This window comes from Medicago truncatula, chromosome 3 (genome assembly GCF_003473485.1).
Source record: "Medicago truncatula cultivar Jemalong A17 chromosome 3, MtrunA17r5.0-ANR, whole genome shotgun sequence".
Classification (NCBI taxonomy): Eukaryota; Viridiplantae; Streptophyta; class Magnoliopsida; order Fabales; family Fabaceae; genus Medicago; species Medicago truncatula.
The window spans coordinates 15152399-15173630 of NC_053044.1; the positions used below are offsets into that span (position 1 = coordinate 15152399).

Here is a 21232-nt window from a genome sequence, read left to right on the forward strand (position 1 = left end):
CTGTTCAATTTCTAATAACTCATTATAATCAAAGGATCTGAAACACAAAAATTCTTAGGCTAAATTGCATTTTTGGTCCCTTAACTATTTAGAAAGTATCGCTTTGGTCCCTTAATTAAAATTCGATTTATTTTAGTCCCTTAACTTCTCTCCGTTGCATATTTTGGTCTTTTTCGTTAGTTTTAATTTAAAAACGTTAGATTTTCCTCATTTCTTATAGAATTTTTCTAAGATTCTTCTTGTTGAATGTTGATGGAGATGATATTAAGATGCAAAAGATGAGAAAAATATAAAGAAAACCTAACGTTTTTGAATTAAAACTAACGGAAATAACCAAAATATATAACAGAGAGAAGTTAAGGGACCAAAATAAATCGAATTTTAATTAAAGGACCAAAGCGATACTACCTAAATAGTTAAGGGACCAAAAATGCAATTTAGCCAAATTCTTATAACTAGAATTTAGATAAGACTATTACTTTCCTCACCTTGATGCCTTCTCGCGCGCCCTGCAAAAATTCCAAAATTACCCCTGGTCCGGATTTCGTATTCAAGACTAGATTGTTAGTGTTTCCGGAACCGATAATCCGGACAAATACGATATGAATATTTTGTGTCTTTATTTGATGTCAACGGTCTCTGTTGACCGTTATACAACCCCCGTATAAGCTGCAATGCAATTGCAGGGGTCGTATGAGCAGTCAACAATGACCATAACACCACTAACACTCCTAAAATCTACCTAAAAAACTAAAACAAATTGAAGAAAATGTAAGAAAGGAGGTTGAAGAAGAATGCAGGAAAATGTTGAAGATCCAAGTCTTTTTATAGCCTAAAACAAGTCTAGGTAATTTGGAAGTCAAGGAAAACGTGTTTTTCATTCAAAACCGTCCAAAAAACGTATTAAAACTCCACTAACCGGCCTAACCTTTGGTGATCCGGATTTTATAATCCGGAATGCATGAAGGTGATCCGGATTATAAAGTCTGAACCGCATCAGACCCTTTTTTTGGATCGTTTTCGTTGCGAATGCCTTGGAAAAAATAGAACAAAGGTACATAACATAAATAGAATCAACATAAGACAAATAAACAGTTGAAAAAAAACCATAATAACATAAATGTTGAATCTTTCGGAAAGGTGTTTTCAAGAGGATTTCTTTGAGTTCCATCCTGCTGCCTTGCCAAATGACATATTCATCTAGCAGGCAGAAGGATCGAACTCATAGAAACCTCTTGATATTTTTGAGTTATCTACAGGGGCGGTTTTACCGCCCGGGCTCGATCCGTAATTTCCTCACATTAGGCCCAACATATAGGCCCATTTACACACTTCAAAAAAAAAAATGGGCAAATACATCACACCATCATCAGCTCTCTCACTCTCGGTACCCTCTTCTCTGGCTCTCTCTCTCGGTAACTCAGCTCTCTCACTCCTCAGCTCTCTCACTCATCATCAGTCATCTCTCTCTCATCTGTCTCTTGGTTGCTTAGTTTTCCTGGTTGCTAATCTCTTCTCATTCACTCTAATTCTCTAAAGGTAATCTCTTCTCCTTCCTTTCTTTCCTTGTTTTAGGGTTTTAGAAAAATTGTAAAATTGGTGACTGCAAATCTGCAATTGAAAAATTGGTGTGTTGTGTAATTGAAAAATTGATCATTTGAAGGACAAATTTAAACGACAACAAAGTGGAATGATTATTTGATTTTGAAGTTAGAAACTTAGAATGAGAAATTACTACTACAAAGGGGAATGATTATTTGAAGTTTGAATGGGAAATACTACTACATTAAAAGATTAGTAGTTATGTGAATTGAGATTAGTAGTTGTTATGTGAATTGAAAAATTGATTAATAGTTGGTAAGGAAAAACTAAACTAGTGATTTTTTTTTAGAAATGGAAAAGCTAGTTGTTAACTGTTAAGGAACTGTTAGCTTTATTTTTTAAACTTGTTATTATGTAAATTGAATATTCACTTGAATCGTTAAATTTCAGAGATGAGGAAGTTTTTGGTAGATAGAACAAGGATCGAGAATGTAAATGTTGTGCAACCGGAAACCGAAGTAGAAGAACCACCGCCTAATGTGGTCAATGAGTTTAATCCAAATGAGATTGTGCGTGATCCAGGTCTTAGGAAACAAATTTGGGAGTATGCTCCGGATATTCAAGACCAAGTGAGGAGGGCATATATATTGAAGGGTCCAACACAACCAAATTCGGCAAGTTTTCCTCGTACTCAATTTGGGAGGGATGCAAGATCATTTTCTAGATCATGGTATAACAAATATACATGGATTGAATATAGCGAATCGAAGGATGCAGCTTATTGTTTTTACTGCTTTCTCTTTAAGCAACCCGGGAGGGCCGAGCACTTTGGTTATGAAGTCTTCAACAAAGACGGATTTAAAGATTGGAAGCATGCATCTCAAGGATTGAAAGATCATATTGGTGGTCATAATAGTATGCACAACAAATGTATCAAGCATTATGATGATTATAAGAATCAAAGACAAAGTGTGACAAGTAAGATTGCTAGAGCAACTAGGGAATCGGAAGAGTTGTATAAAATCCGCTTGACTTGTTCTCTTGATTGTACTAAATTTCTCGTATCACAAGGCATTTCTTTCCGTGGCCATGATGAAACGTCTAATTCTCTAAACAAGGGAAATTTTAGAGAGTTGATAGATTGGGAAAAATCAAAGAATGAACAAGTGAGAGATGCTTTTGACCGTGGGGGAAAAAATTGCAAAATGACTTGCGGTGACATTCAAAAGGATCTTGCAATGTCTTGTGCACATGAAGTTATGAAGGTGATTACGGAAGAGCTTGGTGATAAACAATTCTCTGTGCTTATTGATGAGTCACGTGATATATCCGTCAAAGAGCAAATGGCGGTGATGTTGAGGTCAGTAGTTGTATTTTCCAATTTCTACATTGTTTGGTTTTTTTGAAAGCTACTGTTAGACTTTTTAAATCCATATCCATAATGATATAAAAGCTATTGTTCTAGACTTTTTTCAAAGCTACTGTTAGACTTTTTAAATCCATATCCATCAAATATTTTATAGGTTCTTGAACGACAAAGGGGAAGTTGTGGAACGATATTTTGCACTATATCATGTCAAAGATACTACTTCTGAGGCACTAAAGAATGCTCTTTATGATATTCTTGATCGTTACACGTTATCTATTTCAAGGATACGAGGGCAAGGATATGACGGGGCTTCAAATATGAGAGGTGAATTTAATGGTTTGCAAAGAAAGATCCTAGATGAAAACCCTTATGCTTTCTATGTCCATTGTTATGCTCACCGCTTGCAATTGGTGATTGTGTCCGTTGCTAGTAGTTGCTCATCTATTAATGATTTCTTTGAGTACATATCCTTCATTGTAACAACATCAAGTGCATCTTGTAAGAGAATGGATGCTTTGACGGAGGTACAACACGAAGATATTTTAAGTAAACTATCGAGTGGTGAGATATCTACAGGAAGGGGTTTGAACCAATCATGTAGTCTCGCTAGACCCGGGGATACTAGATGGGGTTCACATCATATTACCTTGCTTCGTTTGGATCAAATGTGGTCCTCCGTGTTAGTGGTGCTTAGTATGGTTGATAAAGATGGACGTGGACCATCTCAAGCAGCGGGTTTGATAGAAAAAATGGAGAGCTTTAAATTTGTTTTCATTTTGAAGTTAATGTTAAAGTTGTTTGGTATCACAAACGAGCTTTCAAAAATCTTGCAAAGAAAAGATCTTAATATTGTGCTTGCCATGGATTTAATTAATGTTGTCAAATCTCGGTTTGCCACATTGAGAGATAATGGTTGGGATAATTTATTTTTGGATGTACAAGAATTTTGTGTTGCTAAAGGTATTCCGGTGCCAAATATGGATGATGAAATACCGGTTAGGGGTCGTTCAAGACTAGAAGGGAGGACTGTCACTAATCTTCACCATTACCGTGCAGAGATTTTTTATGTTGCTATTGACAAAATATGTGTGGAGATGGATCATCGCTTTAGTGAAGGAAGTAACATTGTCCTTGATTGCTTCTCATGTCTTGACCCCCAAGAACTCTTTCTCCAAATTTGATGTTGATAAGCTTGCTCGTCTTGCTGATATTTATCATGCTGACTAGTCTGATGATGATCGTGGAACAATAAGGGAGCAACTTGACACTTATGTACTTCAAGTGAAAAGGCATGCTTCCTTTTCTTCTTGTGAAGATGTTCAAAGTTTGGCTATGAAGATGGTTCAAACTGAGAAACATTTGGTATTTCCATTGGTCTACAAACTCATTGAGTTGGCTTTGATATTGCCGGTGTCGACTGCATCCGTTGAAAGAGCTTTTTCAGCAATGAAGATTATCAAGACTAAATTGCGCAACAAGATTAACAATGAGTGGTTAAATGATTTGATGATATGTTACACCGAGCGGGAGATATTCAAATCACTTGATGACATTGATATTATTCGAACATTCACCGCAAAGAAATCTCGGAAAGGGCATTTACCTCCTGATTTTATCTAGCACGCTATTTGGCAGGTAATATTCCATCTCTCTTAATTCAAATTGTAATTTTGTTGAAAAAAAGATGAACCTCTTTTTTAAAAAAATTTGTGATATATTTTCCGCCCAGGCTCTATGAAATTCCTGGCTCCGCCACTGGTTATCTATGTGTCAAGGAGGCATCAAGGAGTATCTATATATTTTTGACAACATGCTGAGGAACTTCATCATGCTGTTATATAAAGATCTATATATTTAAAACAGCATGAGAAAGATCCTCAGCACAATGATAAAAAAATTGCATGGTCTCTTTGGTGTGATGTTTGTATTTTTAACGGCATGCAGAAGATCTTCATCACGCCGTCAAATAGAGAGTTAACTCATCTATTTGCGACAACGTGGGGAAGATCCTCAGCTTAATGACAAAAGTTAGCATGGTTTTCTTTGGTGTGTTTGTAGGTTTTGATGGTGTTGAAGCTAAAAACCGGAAAGGATGTACTTATAGAGGTCCTTGGATGTTGTGGACCACATAAACTCTTGGTGCAATGTGGTCCATACAAAAGAATCCTATGCTGAGGTATTCCGGATTTCGTTTTCCGAAACACACATACGCCCTAGGCAAATTCGAATTTCGTAATCCGAAAAGCATATCTTCGGTTATTTTATCAACACATAACTAACACGTAATTAAAACAACATAAAACACGCGATTAATTAAAACATAGCACATTATCACAGATCATCTAAACTAACTTCTTCCTCCTCTGGTCCCTCCAACAAAGCCCGGATCTCTTCGTAGTTCCTGGTCCGGTGCAAACTTTTCAGAATTTGTTCAGCAGATCTAACCAATGAAGCGTCCAACTCGATTGGTCCTCTTGTACTGTGCTGACCAAAGACAGAGAACATGGTTCGCACGTCATCGTCGTTCTTGAGTTTCATCCAGCTGAAGCAAAGAGATTCGGTTGAGTTGCACAATGGACATCGATATTCAACTCCGACCACCCTCCTCGTGTCTTTGTGGTTGAGTTGAAGGTTGATTTGATCCAGCTCATCCTTTAGCCCGGAGAGGGTGACATCGTCTCGAATCCTAAACAGATGGGGTGGTGTTCCACCGTTGTAGTAGACTGCCGCTAGCTTGGTGTTCGGATCAAAGCCAAGAAATTCCATGTTTTTTTGTCTGATGTAGTTTACTTGTAATGAAAACATCGACCCCTATTTATAGAGGCATGTGGACCACAAAAATTGTTGGTGCAATGTGGGACACACAAAAGAATCCAATGTTGAATGAATCCGGATTCTAAAATCCGAACCAACCATCACCATACACAAAGTCCCAAGTTTCCCTTTGGTTCACGCCATGATCGTATTTTTCCGGAATACAAAATCCATAATATATGTGTATTCTGGATTACACGAGAAGATTTTGGCCAGTGGTCTGTACCACAAAGAAAACGTTTTTCAAACGTTTTGACCGGTGGTCAAGTTGAAAAACGCGTTTTTACACATTTTTTTACTGTAATTATGGCTTTCCCACCTACTTTTTTCCTCACAATTTCTCACACCCTCTTCTTTCTCCTCTTCTCTTCTTCCTTCTACAACGATGTGTATCCATCGTTGGCCTTTCATAGAAAGAGGCCTCTTTGGAAATCCATCAGGGGTCATATGATCGGTCAATAGGGAAGGGGTCAGTCTGGGTGTGAGGTTGGTTTGCTTGGGTGTCATGTTGACCATCGTGGTCTCTTGTTCCCTAGAGGCCCCTGTGCCCCCTATGTCTCCCCACCAACACCAAAGTTGCTGGTATGTCCCATCAGGCAGAATTGGTTTCTTCTTCCCCATAATAAGTTAAGAGTAGGAATAAATTTAGGATCTTATGTAATAAGCTTAAAAAACTTGAAAATTATTGTAATGTATTGTTCATATATTAATAAAATCAGTTGTTTTTATGTTTGTCTCTTTTTATTTCTGTTTTTTATTTTATTTGCATTTTATTTTACGAATTTTGAAGATTAAAATTGCAAAACTTTTGGTAAAACATTATTCCGGGTTTTCAAATCCGGAAACATCTGTAAAATTCTAACAATGCAATCCGGAAAACGAAATCCGGACAGGGGTAAAATTGGAAGAAAAAAAAGGCGCGCGAGAAAAGGCATAAGGTGTGAAAAGTAATAGTATTTAGATAAACCGGTGAAACCCTTGGGTATTCCGTCTAGTATGTATAAAATTCACCTTACCTGTGTTATCTTTGTCAGGCTTTGAGAATTATCTCCTTGATTTTGCTTAGCTATCAAGTTTGGTAATTGAAATTCTTTCAACTGCAATATACATTTTTTTTAATGACAAATGTTAATATGTTAGTATTTTTTTTCATTGCCTAGACTTGAAACATGTATCTTTAATTCTTCAACTCCTTTGATTCTTTAGATCAAACTGGTTGAGTTATTCAACCCTATATGTAATACAGGACTCATGTCATTAATAAACAACAATTTCCTATGTGATAAAACGTTGGGAAATATATTTTCTTTGCAATTCAATTGAAAAATGGTGACGTATAATGTTATTGTATTTTTTAAGAAAAATGGAAAAATTATTAAAAATAAAGAAAGAAGAGGAGATGATAGAGCGTTATTTCAGGTCTCCCCCAACATTTATGTTCTATTTTAAGCTAATTGAATTCCACCATCCATAGCTCTGAATCCAAACATTGTCTTTCAATAACTTTTTACACATTAATTCTCTCTTCCTTTCCTTTACAGTGTGATGAGAAGAGAGAGAAAGATCCTGATCTCGTCCCCAAACAAGGTCATGATCTTCCTCCATCTTGCTACATTAATCTGAGTTGTTACCATTTTCTTTATCTTTCCAATAAGCACATTTGTTTGTTACAGAAAAAGGGAAATTAGTTATAAGAAAAATGGCTAGTCGATCATTTTCGCATTTTGTTGAGGAAGCATTGGGGAAATTCCCACACTTGGTGATCTATATTTTTCTTGAATGGGTGCTAATATTCATACTCTTCCTTGATGGGTTTCTAGCATTCATTGCCAATGAGTATGCAAGATTTTTTGAATTGAAAATCCCTTGTTGGTTATGCACAAGGTTCGATCACGCAATGGTTCATAGAAATCCTGATTTTTATTACAACGAGTCGGTGTGTGAGGCTCACAAGAAAGATATGTCGTCTCTTGCATTTTGCCATAATCACAAGAAACTCTCTGACATAAGGAAAATGTGTGAAGGTTGTTTGCTTTCATTCGCAACGGAGAAGGAATCGGATTGTGATACCTATAAATCACTTGTAGGGATTTTGCATAAGGATTTGGAATGCTTTGTTGAGGATGGACAACCTATTCAGTTGAGTTTGAAAGATGATGATGGCTTAATGATGCAGCTTGATAGAAATAGTACTCAGAAATGTTCTTGTTGTGGAAAACCATTGAAAGTTAAGTCTTCTTCTCCCTATATTGCCAAAGCGAGACACTCGGAAGCACGAGCCCCGACTCCTTCACCACGAGCTTTCCCATTTTCATCATCAAAAAACGATCATCCTCATTCTCTTGATTTGCCTCACATTGGGTATACACCACTCAAGTTTATGTCACCAAATGACTCTGAGCATCTAGAGGAGGATGATGGCCACCATAATGTCAAAAGTGAGTTTACAAAACACATGAATAAATATACCAAAATTTTTGCATCACTTCAATCTAAGTTTATAGGCTCTATTTTGTAATGAACTATGATAAATATTTAGTTCCGAAATTATATAACCTTCGGTAAATGTCTAAGTAGGGATCTTTACTGGTCATTTGAAGGAGATAAAGAAGTTATAATTACGAGTTTCAGGGTTAAAACCCTATGTCGAAACTCTTAGTGTCGATAATTTACCAAAAACTGATATTTTTCCATAAAAAAGTTGAGTGAAGGTTGAAATTAGTACTAGACTAGACACCGAGAAAAAGTCGTCTGTGAGGGCATCTCGGCTAGGAAGCTAAACGACATTCAAGAAGTTATAACTAGAAGATTCAAAGCTTTAAACTTAGGGTAGGAACTAACAATGCCATATTAATATACAAAGTTCAATGATGTTATAATGCAAACTCTTGGCATTGAACTCAACTGATACCTAATGAACATTTAATCTTTTAATTTTGTGAATGTGGCATATTACTCTTTTAACTATGGTATATGACAATGTTTTTGTTCTATATGTATATAGTGAGGGAAGACATCAAAACCACTGTGCCTCTATTGGCAGACGGGGATGATATACACGACGATTCAAGCAAATTCACCCCGACATTTACAAGAGGCAATAAGTTCTTTGGAATCCCACTCTCAGATTCAACAAACAACAGTCCCAGATGGTCTTACAGGTTTAACAAGAAATCACCATTAGAAAAGACAGAATTTGCCTCTGACTCGCACGAGGTAATGAATTCTGTTCAAAATGATTTCGATGATGCCATTGTAAACAATTTGAAGAGACAAGTTCGTTTGGACCGGAAATCACTCATGGCTTTGTACATGGATTTGGACGAAGAAAGAAGTGCTTCAGCTGTCGCTGCAAACAACGCAATGGCAATGATCACACGGTTACAGGCTGAGAAAGCAGCAGTGCAGATGGAAGCTTTGCAGTATCAAAGAATGATGGAAGAACAGGCCGAGTACGATGAGGAAGCATTAGAGGCAACTAATGACATGCTTATCAAAAGAGAGGAAGAGATTAGAGCTTTAGAAGCTGAATTGGATTTTTATAGAAACAAATATGGAACTTTAATAGAAGAAAGTGGTGGTGGTAATACTCCTTCATACAGACTCAATGAAGCAAGAGGAGAGGATTTTAAAGATATTAAAGCAGATAAAACATATTTGCTTGGTCGCATGAAGAAGATAGAAAATAGATCACCCTTTTCAGAAACTGGATCTTACTCCTTACACTCTGACTCTGACAGTGTTAATAATATAGACAGTGAGACAGGTAATTAACTAAATATGTCTTCACTTAGTTTTTTTGAATACAAACTATTCATTGTTTGTTGTGTACTGTGAAACACAGATACGAACACGGACACCAGACACGACACGGACACTGACATGCTGACACGGTTAATAATTTGAGAAAATCACATAAGTCGGTATAATTATATGTGTCGGTATCGTGTCGGTGTCAGACACGCCTAATCCGAGGAGTATCCGTGCTTCATAGGTTGTGTACAGTGGTGGCTTTTTTTTATATAAATTTTACATGGATAGTATATAAGTCGGTATAATTATATGTGTCGGTATCGTGTCGGTGTCAGACACGCCTAATCCGAGAAGTGTCTGTGCTTCATAGGTTGTGTACAGTGGTGGCTTTTTTTTTATATAAATTTTACATGGATAGTATTTATTATGAGTGATGAAATTGTGAGAGAGAACTTGCAAACAAGATAGATTGATTCATTGATTTTCCTTACTTTATTGAATAAAGACTACAAAGTATGTATACAAGATGTAAGTTGCACCATAAGCTAGGCTATGTCTAACATAGAGTACAACTGTTATTAACTTCCTCTAATTGTCATCAACTAACTTTGGAGTCTTCTCTTCACTTGAATTAAGTTCATGTAATAGTATTGAAAATTTGAAAATATGACCTTAAACATGTAACTTTAGGACTTGGGTCATCCAGCAGGTCCACTGATAGAAACTGTGGGGATGGTATTGGTAGCTTTTGAACTGTTATAGGGATCCACACACAAAACATTAGTACATAATCTTTACTTTTGTTACTTGAATTCAAGAGTGTGAAAGAAAAGTAGGAGTGAACATAAATTACATTATAGTTTGGTATATTTCTAAATGTATCAAAATTAAAATTATTTTTGAATGTGTTATTTTTTTTTAGTAAGTTTAACCATTTTATTTATATTTCGTTAGTTTGATCTTTAAACATGTTATGTGTTAGTCAGATTGATCTTTGAAATTACCAAGAGAAAATTACATTTTGAGAATGTATCTGTAATGATGTATCCAAATATTATTGTGACATTGTGTCTCCTTCATTTACATTTAAGATCAAAATAACTTTTGAGTTAGTGTACAATGGTCTGATTATGACATCCAATGAGAGACTACCATTTTCCTATAACAAAATAGTGGATTCTCATTGGAAGTAACATACTTCTTTCCGGTCACATTATAAGCAAAAAAAATATTTTTTTTAGGTTCATAATTACATAATGTATTATACATGCAATGGACCAGTAAAGTTTTTTTTTTTTTTTTATAATTGTGATCAGAGAAAGTATTTTATAATATATAAAAAACATGTTATTTGTAGTATTTTCCTAATTCTAGTAGTTATTGTGATGATTGTAATTGCTTATGCTAACAATATTTGTGTTGTGACAGATAAAGGAAGTGAAGCATAGGTAGATGAATGAATGAAATTTGAGGTTGTGCCCAAAAGGAACAACAAGAATAGTCTAGCTTGTGGTGGATATTGTGAATGCTTTAACCAAGGAGCAAGGTAAAGTGTTGGAAGCATAGGGCATGTTTCCTATACACAATACCTATACCATAGAGGTCAATGAAATCTCAAAGCATGTCTGGGCTGCTTAACTCCAACTAGGATCATTTGGACAAACTTGTCTAGGATTTGTTTGTTTATATGACTATTATTAACTGTTCCTCGTTTTGCTAATTAGTCTGCACTTTTTTCTGCAAAATTAAGTTATTATATCTCAATTATGATCAAAATTGGTTAACTTCATGCTCATTCACTACATGAAAATGTAGCATTGGCTAGAAAATCTCATAGTGAAAAATGGCATTCATTCACATGCAGTGAAAAATACTGTTCTTCATTTCATTCTTCATCGAAAACTACTTCATCTATGAAATCAAAAATATCATTCTCATTCGCCATCGTTGTTCCTCAAACTCATTCTCATTCTAGTTCGTCAATTCAAAACTCATCCCTGAAATTGATTCTTTGAAAAGGATAATTGGAATCTCGAATCGATTAAATCTATGATCAGAATCGTTCATCATAAAATATGTCTTGTCCGGTGCAGAATAGAGAATTGATGCTTGATAAAGAGAATTTTATCTTTCCTCATACAGTTGTAAGTAAGCCGGTTTATCAAAGATAAAATATGGAATTCACAGAGACTCGTGTGATATCAGATCCGTTCAACAACTAAAATTATTTCAAGTAAGAAAATTAAAAGTTTGTTTGTTCATGAATTTGGTCTTGGCAAATTATATGATAAAATAAGAGTAGAGAGATTATATTGTTGAGATTAAGCTTCGTGAACTATTCGTCTAATATCATTCTTTAATTGATTATATATTTCTATTATGTCAATATAACTCCACTTATCTCTCATTGTACTTCCCCTGCTAAGATTAACGACATGAGATCCATAGAAACAAGTGACTTCGAATGCATCTGTGAAAAAATAGTCGATTGTTTCTATGACATAAGCTCGGAAAGTTATACATGAATATCGACCTACCTGTGATCTCTAGATCACTCTCTCTTTCCCTCTTGTTTATTGAGGTCTTTTGCAAAGAATCAAGTGTTTTGGTTCTGTTTTTCCCTTCTCCAAAACGTGCTCCCCCAAGGAATGAAGGATACCATCTATTTATAGGCTCATTTGCCACTCCTTTAACCAATAAGATTGGTTTCTCCATGTTTGGGTTTCCATAACCTCCTTTACTTGTATTTTCTTTTTCATTAAGTTTTGTTAGCTTTATGTGTAGATAAGGTGACAATAGTCTGAGTATGAGTTGCTTTCTTTAAACCTCTCGCTTTCCGTTAGGCGAGCCTCTTGCTTGCCTAGTGAAACTAACATGATTTAATTCGCTAGACGGGCTTCCTGCTTGCCTAACAAAGTTTTGTTAGGCGGTGAAATTCGTTAGACGAAACTAACAACATTATGAATTTAGACAATTATGAAACTTTATGCTTTGTCTTTGCTTTCCCGATCAAGAACCTACATAAATGAAGGGAAATAGGTGAAAGCATCTTATTTGGCTAAAAACTTTAAATATTATGATTTACTTGTAAATCAAGTCAATGAGAGTGCTATTGAAAATAACAGTATTTTAGCACTTATCAACTCTCCCCAACTTAAATCTTTGTTTGTCCTCAAACAAATGCCCTAAATAAGAAGAAAATCAAAATTTTCAAACATTAAATTTCTTGTAAAATAGGTCAAAAATGTTAATATTTGGCACTTATAGACTCACCCCACAAACAAAGTCCTCAAAAAAGTTAAGCATTTTCCTTCACCGATTTGCGTTATTCTCTTGTTAACACGTGGCTTGATCTTGAATGCTCGATTCATCTAAGGGATGAGATTAAGCCAAAGTTATGTAACTTTACCGCCTAAACTCACACAATCCAGATTCCAAGATGAGAGCAGCCGCGAAAGGTGTGTTAGTGAGTGGACAGTTGTACGCCCAGCAGCCATATGGTATGTTGTTGAGGATGACGTCGACGAACTGTAACACCGGTGATGAATTAGACGCCATTTTCAAACAGAAGAAAGCTCTTCGAACTCAGGTCAGAAAAACCCTTAAAGCCATCGACCCATCCCTCAGATCTCAACAAGGTAATACAATCTAATCTAATCTAATATAATCTGTTGTTGTTGTTAATTCCTTTGTTTTTGGTTCAGACAAAGCTATTCAGGACATAATTGTAGGTGCTCCGTGGTTTAAATCAAGTCGTGGGTTATGCGCATACATAAGTTGCAGTGCTTTACGGGAAGTTGATACTTCCAAACTTTTGTCTCATATTTTGCAACCTCCACCCGCTGGTATGTATGTTTCTATGTTTTACGCGTCTTCTTTTCTTTATACTTTCATGTGTCTGAAGCATAGAGTGTCCTGATGCATGTAATTACATTGAATTATACTCCATCCGTTTTAATGAACCTAACAAAAAAGGTCAATTTTGCTTATATTTAAAAATGGAGGGAGTATTGAATTATGTGTTTTTTTTTTTTTTTTGTTCTTTCAAATTATTATGGGTGTCGGCTTGTCGGTTCGTATTATAGGTGTCGGCTTATCAGTCCGTGTCGTGTCTATCCGTGCTTCAGTGTTTCATAGTTTGTTGGCCAATTTTTATTCCATGTGTCCAAAATCAATGAGTTTTATTTATCAATATCAAATGCAGGTGATAAAAAACTATATGTACCTCGAGTGGAGGATAAAAATAGTCACATGCGTATGCTTAACATATCGCGTATTGATGATCTTGTTGCAAACTCGATGAACATCTTAGAACCAACTCCAGTTGATGCCGATGGAAATGCACGTCAAGATGGTACTTCTCTCTCTTTCATTGTTCGATTTTTTCTTTTCATGTACTGTCCAATTCTCTTATCTTACTTTAGCTGTCAAAGATGTTGCCAACTTTCAAAATGCCACCATTGTCAACTCATACTAAGTATAATTTGAAGCTAAACTTTGTTGAATCTTAGTTTTTCTAGGTTTAACTGTCAATAGTCTGATGTTCCTATGAGCATCCAGCTGTTTCAATACTTGATCGGCTAGTCTGCAACTCTATATCCTACATGACATATGTTTACAGATAATCTGCATATCCTAATCTAAATGATAGAGATTTTTTTCCAAATTCTTTTTTAATGAAAAAGATAAAGAAATAGCAAAGCCTCGTAATTGTATTAACTTTTGTGCATTTAATGTTGTTTTTCCAACTCTTGTACTGTAGGGTTGACTTCCATCTAGTGTATATTTTTACTTACCCTGATTGACCAATATCAACAACCGTCTGAAAGATCTCTTTGGTGCAGTTTTGCAGGCGAATGACCCAGTTGATATTATGCTTTTACCTGGTAAGCTTCTCATTTCTTACTTAATTATTGATGTCTAATCTTGCATATAGCTAATCAATTCAATTATTTTTTCTCCCCAGGATTGGCATTTGACAAATCTGGAAGACGCTTAGGCCGTGGTGGAGGGTATGTTTTTATGTTTCTAGCATCCCAGTCCTCGGACAATCTGTCTCTTGTAGTGTAAAGTCTCAGTTGTGTAAAAACTAATCAAAGATCCATGCAATGCTTAGATTATATTATGAGTGAAGCATATGAATAATAAAGATATAAATAGTTAAAAAGTTAACTGTTTTTAGATTTGGAGACTTTTACCATACAAAAATTAATGATCAATAGTATTGCTTTCATATATTGATACTAAATTCATTGTTGACAGTGATTGTAAATTGAAGATAAGTACAAAATGAAAAATTTAAGGAATTTTGAAATTTCATCAAGGAAATATGCTTCATTTTGCATCCTGCAAACCTAAGATATCTATCTCTTATGATCTTAAAAATGCTTTAGTCTTCAAACATTTGACACTTGGAGTAAATATAACAAAAATCATCTACAATATCCAACAAATATAAGACCACAATCCTTTTCCATGTCAATATTGGTCTTCAAAAGTTCTCTCTGTTTGAAAATTCCTCTTGGCTGGAGTGATATCATTTAAAATGGAAAAGGATTGAGGTCTTATAAATAATAAGATATAAGCTTTTATGTGTTTCAGCAAGTGAAGTCAATTTTGGGCTTTTTTCGTTGTGTGAAAGTGGGCTTGTACACCACCGTAAGCCCTGTAGTGTGCTATTGTGTTGTTTTGTTTGTTTTATTTCCTTAACTTTGTACATTGATGTCATGATTTAATGAAAGATGTGGATCATTTGTGTGATGATGCCTATTTGTTTCTGCCATTTTCATAAGTATTGTATATTACAGAGATAGAGATATTTTGAGTACAATCAATCATTCTGGCCTGTCTAGTATTACTGACCTTTGACAAAACTGATCTTGGTGAACTAAATGGTTGTTAAAAGCTTCAAATAGTGACTCGTTCACTAACTATTATGCTTTATGATTCACTTCTTATACCCTGAAATGAAAGAATTATATTGCAAAAGGAATAATTCCCTTATTTAATGTATTCAATCTCTATACTCCTTGAATCCCTAGAGATTGGCCTGGTGGTGTATAGGCTTGGGACCTAGGAGTATGCTCCTCTCTAGAACTCAGGTTCAAATCCTTCCTGCGCTGACAATTCTTGTGTCTTGCCGGTCGATACTTTTGACTTTGCTCTGGCTTCCACTCCCACCCCCCACTTGGGACCTAGAAGAAATAATTCGCTTTATGAATGTATTATAATTATTATTATCGTTGTTATGATTATTATTATTATTTCATACCCTATTAAATCATAGTCCAAGGATTAACAGTTAATATTCCCCCTTCCGCAGTTACTACGATACCTTCCTGAAAAATTATCGGGACCTAGCAGAGACACGGAACTGGACGCAGCCCTTGCTTGGTATGCATTTCTTCCTTGTAGTCAATATATTTTTGGTTGTTTAAGGCCTACAAAGTGCATCACAGTAACACATTTTTTATTTGTAGTTGCACTGTCATATTCACAACAAATACTAGATGATGGAGTAATACCAGTTACTTCAACGGATATTCCAGTTGATGCTCTTGTGTCTCCAGAAGGTGTAATTCCTATCAGTTCTGCTGCCTTTGACAGGTATCACTAAACATTTCATTTACTTTCGTGGCTTTGGGACACTGTTTCAAAAGACCCTTCATTTTTTTGTTTTATTGAATGCGGTCTTTTTTTTTTTTCTTCTTTTCTTACCATTATAACCAAGTATAACATTCCAGAATGGATCTCTGAGCTGGACTTGAAGCTGATGATGCTGAACACATCCAATGGATTATGTATTATCTTCAACAAAAATTTTGGTTCATTAAGTATTCGGCACTAATAGAGGGATGTATCCGGAGCTTTGTGTTACAAGTTAAAAGGGTATCCAAATCATTAAATGATACTGGACTGCCTCATTGCGTCCAGTCTTGACCAAGTGGAAGTTTCATTACTTTTTGGTCATTCATAGTAATTCAACATGTTTATGTAATGTTTAAATCTGTGAAGTTTGAGATTACTTAAGGCATATATATGTGTGTCATTCAGCTGGAATGGCTATGCTTTGACTTGTTTATAAAGTTACAGCTATTTTTAGTGTGAAAATATTGTGCTTGGTTGTACGATTTTTTTTTATTCTGGTGGTTGTACTACGGAAAGTTTCTTAATGTCATGTTTCTAGTAGCTTTAAAGGTTCAAATACCCTGTGTTCTCAAATTTTGACTTGTAATGGAAATGGATGTAGAGTTAAATGTCATTACCGAAGAAAGGTTTTGTACAAATGTGGGCCATTTAAAAAGTATGTGTGATAACGAGTTTGGTCTGTGTTGAAAATGGCTTTGCTTGGAGTCGGAGGCTTGGAATAAAAGGTCGAGGTGGTGGTTGGTTTCCACCTGAAATGGCTCGTTTTAGAGTTGTGAGTTTTGATAAGGAGATTGTTAAGTTTGTTAAGCAAGGTGGGAGTAAAGAGAATATGGGTTTGAGGTTTATGGAATTGGGTTGTGAGGTGAAGGGTTTAGGTCCTGGTGATGTGAGGTTTGGAGAGATTGACATTTGATAGTTGCTCTTTTGGCACCTCAAAATTACTCACATTGTTAGAGAGAATAAAAAAGTCCGTTGGAATTTATGATCTGGTCGAATTTTACACAAAAATAGCTGACCAAGAGTCACAGTCCGATCGGCAGCGAATTTGAGGTTTTTAAAGAGCAGCTATCTTGATGTTTTTGTTGGGGTTGTGTGAATGGTGGTGGTGTTAAGATGAGACTAAACTTGAGACTGAGTTTCAGTCCCTGCTTGTATCGAATGTTGGTGATGACAGTGGATGTCGTGGTGATACAGTATACAACAACAACAACAACCAAGCCTTATCCCACTAAGTGGGGTCGGCTACATGGATCAAATGACGCCATAGTGTTCTATCATACACCAAATTTGGATCAAATGTCGTGGTGATACAGTATAGAAAATGGAAAAAAAACTTGTATTTAATTGTTTGAGTTTGGGTTTTGGGGATAACTGTGAATATGATTTGGGGTAGTAATGAGACAGATAATAAATATAGTTAGACTTTTGTTCATCAAAAACTTAAGTTATAAAGTTATTATCTATTTTCCTTTTAAAAAAAACATTATTATCTATTTTTCTCGAAAAAGGGATCCCTACTTCAATTCTACGCTGGAAATTTTATTTTATACGAAGAAACCATCAACTATAGTAGAAATGGAGCGTAAAAATGGGAGCCGCGCATCTCTAAAAACAGATATATTCGTTATCAAAAGTACGGCCTAAAGCAGAAAATGGAGACCATGTAGCTAAAAACCGTGTTTGTGTGTGTGTATACACACCATATCTATATTACAAAATTCATCATTGGATTAAAAGATCATGTATAAAACTTGACAATAATCTAAAATTATTCGATATGCCAATGAGATACATAAAAATTAACTTGTTCGATAAAAGTATGTAAGGCAATTTTGATGTATCTCATTGAAATCAAGCTAAGCTAAACAGAGTAGACAAAAAAGAATTCGGCATTATGGTATCATGCTAGACCAATCTCCAAGTACCTCCCTAACTCCACCCAAGGGACACTAAACAAATAAACAAAATACACAGAATTTTCAGTACATAGAGACAGAGGTAGCATAGCTCGTTCTGAGAATTATATACAGCAACCGAAGTTCAGAACTCAATAAACACATTGACATTGTTACAAGGAAGAAAAGGGTTCTACTTCCATGGACTTGGGTGTCGCGCATCTCTAAAAACAGAAGTTCCACCAGATGCCGCTGGGGAAGGGGATGATGCAATGTAACTAGTTCCTGACACAGATACAGAAGGTAGGTTCATCGGATTTCCCTGCTGTCCTGATTGAGCAAAACGTGATGGACTACCAGCAGCTGCGAAACTTCCCCGAGCAGGGTTTGAAACCTTCATAAAAAAAGTAATGAGTAAACATTAACTCTATATCATGTATGCGAACCAGATTGACCTCGACTCAACTTAGCTGAAAATGGCTTAATCTACTTACGAAAGTATCTACTAAAATGGTAACGAGCTAAAATTAGGAGAAATATAAGATTAAATATTTGGAATGCAGCTGAGACAACTACACAAAAAACTTTTGTAACAAAAGCTAGTTTGTAGCATCAGATCATAGCAATAAAAGATATCAGGCAATAGAGTACATGAAACATGACCTCCATCAAATTCAATTTAGTCACTGAAAAATCAAAGAATACAGATTGAACATGTCTTGGTACTTGATACAACTACCAGCCGGGGCTAAAACAGGTGCAAAGTCCTCCAGGCAGGCACAATTTAATACTTGGTGAGTATTTGGGTTTAGTTAGTGGCATGCTGATAAGAGTCCAACTAGCAAGACAGAGTAGTGGGCCCAAGGTTTAGAGTCTACACTAGAAGAGATAAGAAATCGATCTATTATTTGTTGCAATATTATTTTTAAATTTTGATTTACGGATTATCTAGGAGGGGTAACCTTGGCGCAACTGGTAAAGTTGTTGTCATGTGACTGAAAGGTCACCGGTTCAAGTCCTGGAAACAGCCTCTTGTGTAAAACAGGGTAGGGCTGCGTACAATACACCAAATGGTGGGACCCCTTCCCGGACCCTGCATATGCGGGAGCTCTAGTGCACCGGGTTGCCCTTTTTCTTTACGGATTATCTAGGATTTGTTAATCTATAATTCAAATTTCCAGGAAGCTGTAAGGAGAACATAATAAATTGATGGGGAGAGTATGTTAGGAAATCGTTCGGAGCTTAGACTATTGGAAATGCGATAGAGATCACTACTGTACCACTTTCATTTTAATATATCAGTTCTTTAAATTTTCATGAATCCATCTCACGTATGTAAGCATAACTAAACTCTAACTAGTCTTGTCAGAATTGGTGTTCCTACATATATTCATGCTAAAAACACCGACCAAAGTACCAATTCTCAAAATAAAAGAATAAAAAAACAGTTAAACAAACAGAAAAACATTTGTGACATAACTAATCGTGATAAACCATGTGCATTACCATGTTCTGTTGACCACTAGGGGTCCTCCTGAGAGGGGAGTCTGAAGAAGGAGACATGCTACTAGTTCGAAGTACAAGGCGAGAATGTTGCATATTATGATTAGTAAAATCATCAGCTTCAACACCATCCATGTCACCTACAAGATTTCCCTCAGACCCAACCCTTGGAGCCATATACCTTGAAACTGAAGCAGTATCATTGGTCCCATCGGCTTTAAGAGGAACAGAAGGGCCACGCATGGCAATCCCTTGCTGTTGCACACTGTTCCGTCTCTTCAATTCCTCCTCTGCATTAAGAATCTGCCAATTAATGCAACCAACCATGATTAATTAAATTCAAAAACACACATAAAGAAGAAAAACATATCAAACCATGTCATTACCTGCTTCAACACTAACACCAGATTATGTTTTTTGGCATTCAAAACTTGTAACTTGTCCTGAACTTCCTTTTTCCTTTTCTCGTCTTCATCATTAAGCAGATCTACATGATTTTCAATAATCTAGCACAAAAATAAATTCTTCTATCAGCACGGTTTAAACCAATAGCAGGCTTGTATAAAATATTTCAAGTATCTAAAATCTCATTTAGAGCTGCTGCATCAATTAATTTTGAACTAAATACACTAGTGTGTATGTTTGGTTCCACTTCTAGAGTGACCAAAATTGATTCTAGAGGTGTAGAATTGATTCTGACATGTTTGGTTGTTGTCGAGTAAAATTGATTCTGCCTCCAAAATTGATTATACTTGAAGCTAGGATTTGTAGCTTTTGATTATTGAATTGATTTTCACATACATATTTATAGTTAAACAACTCACTTTTACATAAATGTATCCAAACACAAACCACTTCTAGTTGGAATTACTTCTAACCAAAATCAATTCTACATAATCAATTCTATCAAAATCAATTCTACATAATCAATTCTATCAAAAGCAATTATCCTTTAACCAAAATCAATTCTACATAATCAATTCTATCAAAATCAATTCTATCAAAATCAATTCTCCCCACAATACAACCAAACACACACACATTTGGCATCAATTACATAAATAAGACAACCTTCGCAAGTGGATGGTGGGATTGGACCCATTGTATTAGTCGGGTCATGTGGCCGGATACTAAGTTTTCAAAAAATAAATAAATAAACAAAATAAGCTTACCGGGTCAGTTTGTATTTCCATGGAAGTTGCAGCTGCAGCAGCAGCAGCATCATCATCAGACACTTTCTCTAAACCATCATTCTTGAATTCGGATCCATCAAGCGGTTTCTTGGAATCAACGAGTTCTTCTTGTTCTTGTTCTTGTTCTTCTTCTTCTTTTTCAGGTTCATTGGAAATTTGTATTAGTTGTTTTAGGTTTGTGGTGGATGATGGTACATCATCAACAACATGATTGGGGTTAGGGTTAGGGTTAGGGTTGGAGGAAGAAGAGGTTCTGGAAAGAGCTTTTGAACGACGAGATAAAAGGGATTTGAAATCTTTAAGAGAGATTTTAGGGTTTGGCATTAACCATCGACGAGGCACATCGGGTGCTCGGTGAAGATTCCCTCTGTATAATGAAATTGCTACCATTTCTCTGTCTCTCATCTTCTTCCCCTAAATTCCATACCAACTATATAGTATATACCCGACCTCTTTTTTTTTTTTTTTTTTTTTTTTTTTTTTTTTCGATCTCTTTTCCTTCAATATTCAAAGTT

At 35.7% G+C, this 21232-nt stretch overlaps 4 protein-coding genes across 4 annotated transcripts; 3 read left to right on the top strand and 1 right to left on the bottom strand.

The window, feature by feature from the left end:
• The first annotated feature begins 2215 nt into the window (after nucleotides 1-2215).
• LOC112418190 (zinc finger MYM-type protein 1) lies at nucleotides 2216-4531 on the top strand. The gene is made up of 3 exons (XM_039831918.1): nucleotides 2216-2947; nucleotides 3066-4038; nucleotides 4139-4531. Exons 1-3 carry the CDS (start codon nucleotides 2460-2462, stop codon nucleotides 4529-4531), a joined length of 1854 nt encoding a protein of 617 aa, XP_039687852.1. The 5' UTR covers nucleotides 2216-2459.
• A 2893-nt stretch (nucleotides 4532-7424) lies between these two features.
• LOC25480529 (probable myosin-binding protein 5) lies at nucleotides 7425-9504 on the top strand. The gene is made up of 2 exons (XM_024774489.2): nucleotides 7425-8167; nucleotides 8797-9504. The coding sequence occupies exons 1-2, from the start codon at nucleotides 7425-7427 to the stop codon at nucleotides 9497-9499; spliced, it is 1446 nt and encodes a 481-aa protein (XP_024630257.2). The 3' UTR covers nucleotides 9500-9504.
• A 3389-nt stretch (nucleotides 9505-12893) lies between these two features.
• On the top strand, nucleotides 12894-16682 carry LOC25480530 (5-formyltetrahydrofolate cyclo-ligase, mitochondrial). Its single transcript, XM_013587011.3, has 8 exons — nucleotides 12894-13116; nucleotides 13183-13323; nucleotides 13683-13832; nucleotides 14323-14364; nucleotides 14445-14490; nucleotides 15801-15871; nucleotides 15958-16084; nucleotides 16222-16682. Exons 1-8 carry the CDS (start codon nucleotides 12918-12920, stop codon nucleotides 16232-16234), a joined length of 789 nt encoding a protein of 262 aa, XP_013442465.1. The 5' UTR covers nucleotides 12894-12917; the 3' UTR covers nucleotides 16235-16682.
• Nucleotides 16683-17869: 1187 nt separating this feature from the next.
• LOC25480532 (uncharacterized) lies at nucleotides 17870-21232 on the bottom strand. Its single transcript, XM_013587014.3, has 4 exons — nucleotides 20697-21232; nucleotides 19911-20030; nucleotides 19528-19827; nucleotides 17870-18415 (listed from the first exon to the last, which is right to left on the bottom strand). Exons 1-4 carry the CDS (start codon nucleotides 21120-21122, stop codon nucleotides 18215-18217), a joined length of 1047 nt encoding a protein of 348 aa, XP_013442468.1. The 5' UTR covers nucleotides 21123-21232; the 3' UTR covers nucleotides 17870-18214.

Coding starts and splice junctions, on each gene's coding strand:
- LOC25480530 (XM_013587011.3), top strand. CDS start 12,918: ATGAGAGCAGCCGCGAAAGGTGTGTTAGTGAGTGGACAGTTGTACGCC. Junction 13,324..13,682: donor TTTGCAACCTCCACCCGCTG/GTATGTATGTTT, acceptor TATCAAATGCAG/GTGATAAAAAACTATATGTA. Junction 14,365..14,444: donor TGATATTATGCTTTTACCTG/GTAAGCTTCTCA, acceptor TTTTCTCCCCAG/GATTGGCATTTGACAAATCT.
- LOC25480532 (XM_013587014.3), bottom strand. CDS start 21,122: ATGAGAGACAGAGAAATGGTAGCAATTTCATTATACAGAGGGAATCTT. Junction 20,031..20,696: donor TGGAAATACAAACTGACCCG/GTAAGCTTATTT, acceptor TTTTTGTGCTAG/ATTATTGAAAATCATGTAGA. Junction 18,416..19,527: donor CTAGTGGTCAACAGAACATG/GTAATGCACATG, acceptor TTTTTTATGAAG/GTTTCAAACCCTGCTCGGGG.
- LOC112418190 (XM_039831918.1), top strand. CDS start 2,460: ATGCACAACAAATGTATCAAGCATTATGATGATTATAAGAATCAAAGA. Junction 2,948..3,065: donor TACATTGTTTGGTTTTTTTG/AAAGCTACTGTT, acceptor AATATTTTATAG/GTTCTTGAACGACAAAGGGG. Junction 4,039..4,138: donor TTAGTGAAGGAAGTAACATT/GTCCTTGATTGC, acceptor CATGCTGACTAG/TCTGATGATGATCGTGGAAC.
- LOC25480529 (XM_024774489.2), top strand. CDS start 7,425: ATGGCTAGTCGATCATTTTCGCATTTTGTTGAGGAAGCATTGGGGAAA. Junction 8,168..8,796: donor CACCATAATGTCAAAAGTGA/GTTTACAAAACA, acceptor CGACGATTCAAG/CAAATTCACCCCGACATTTA.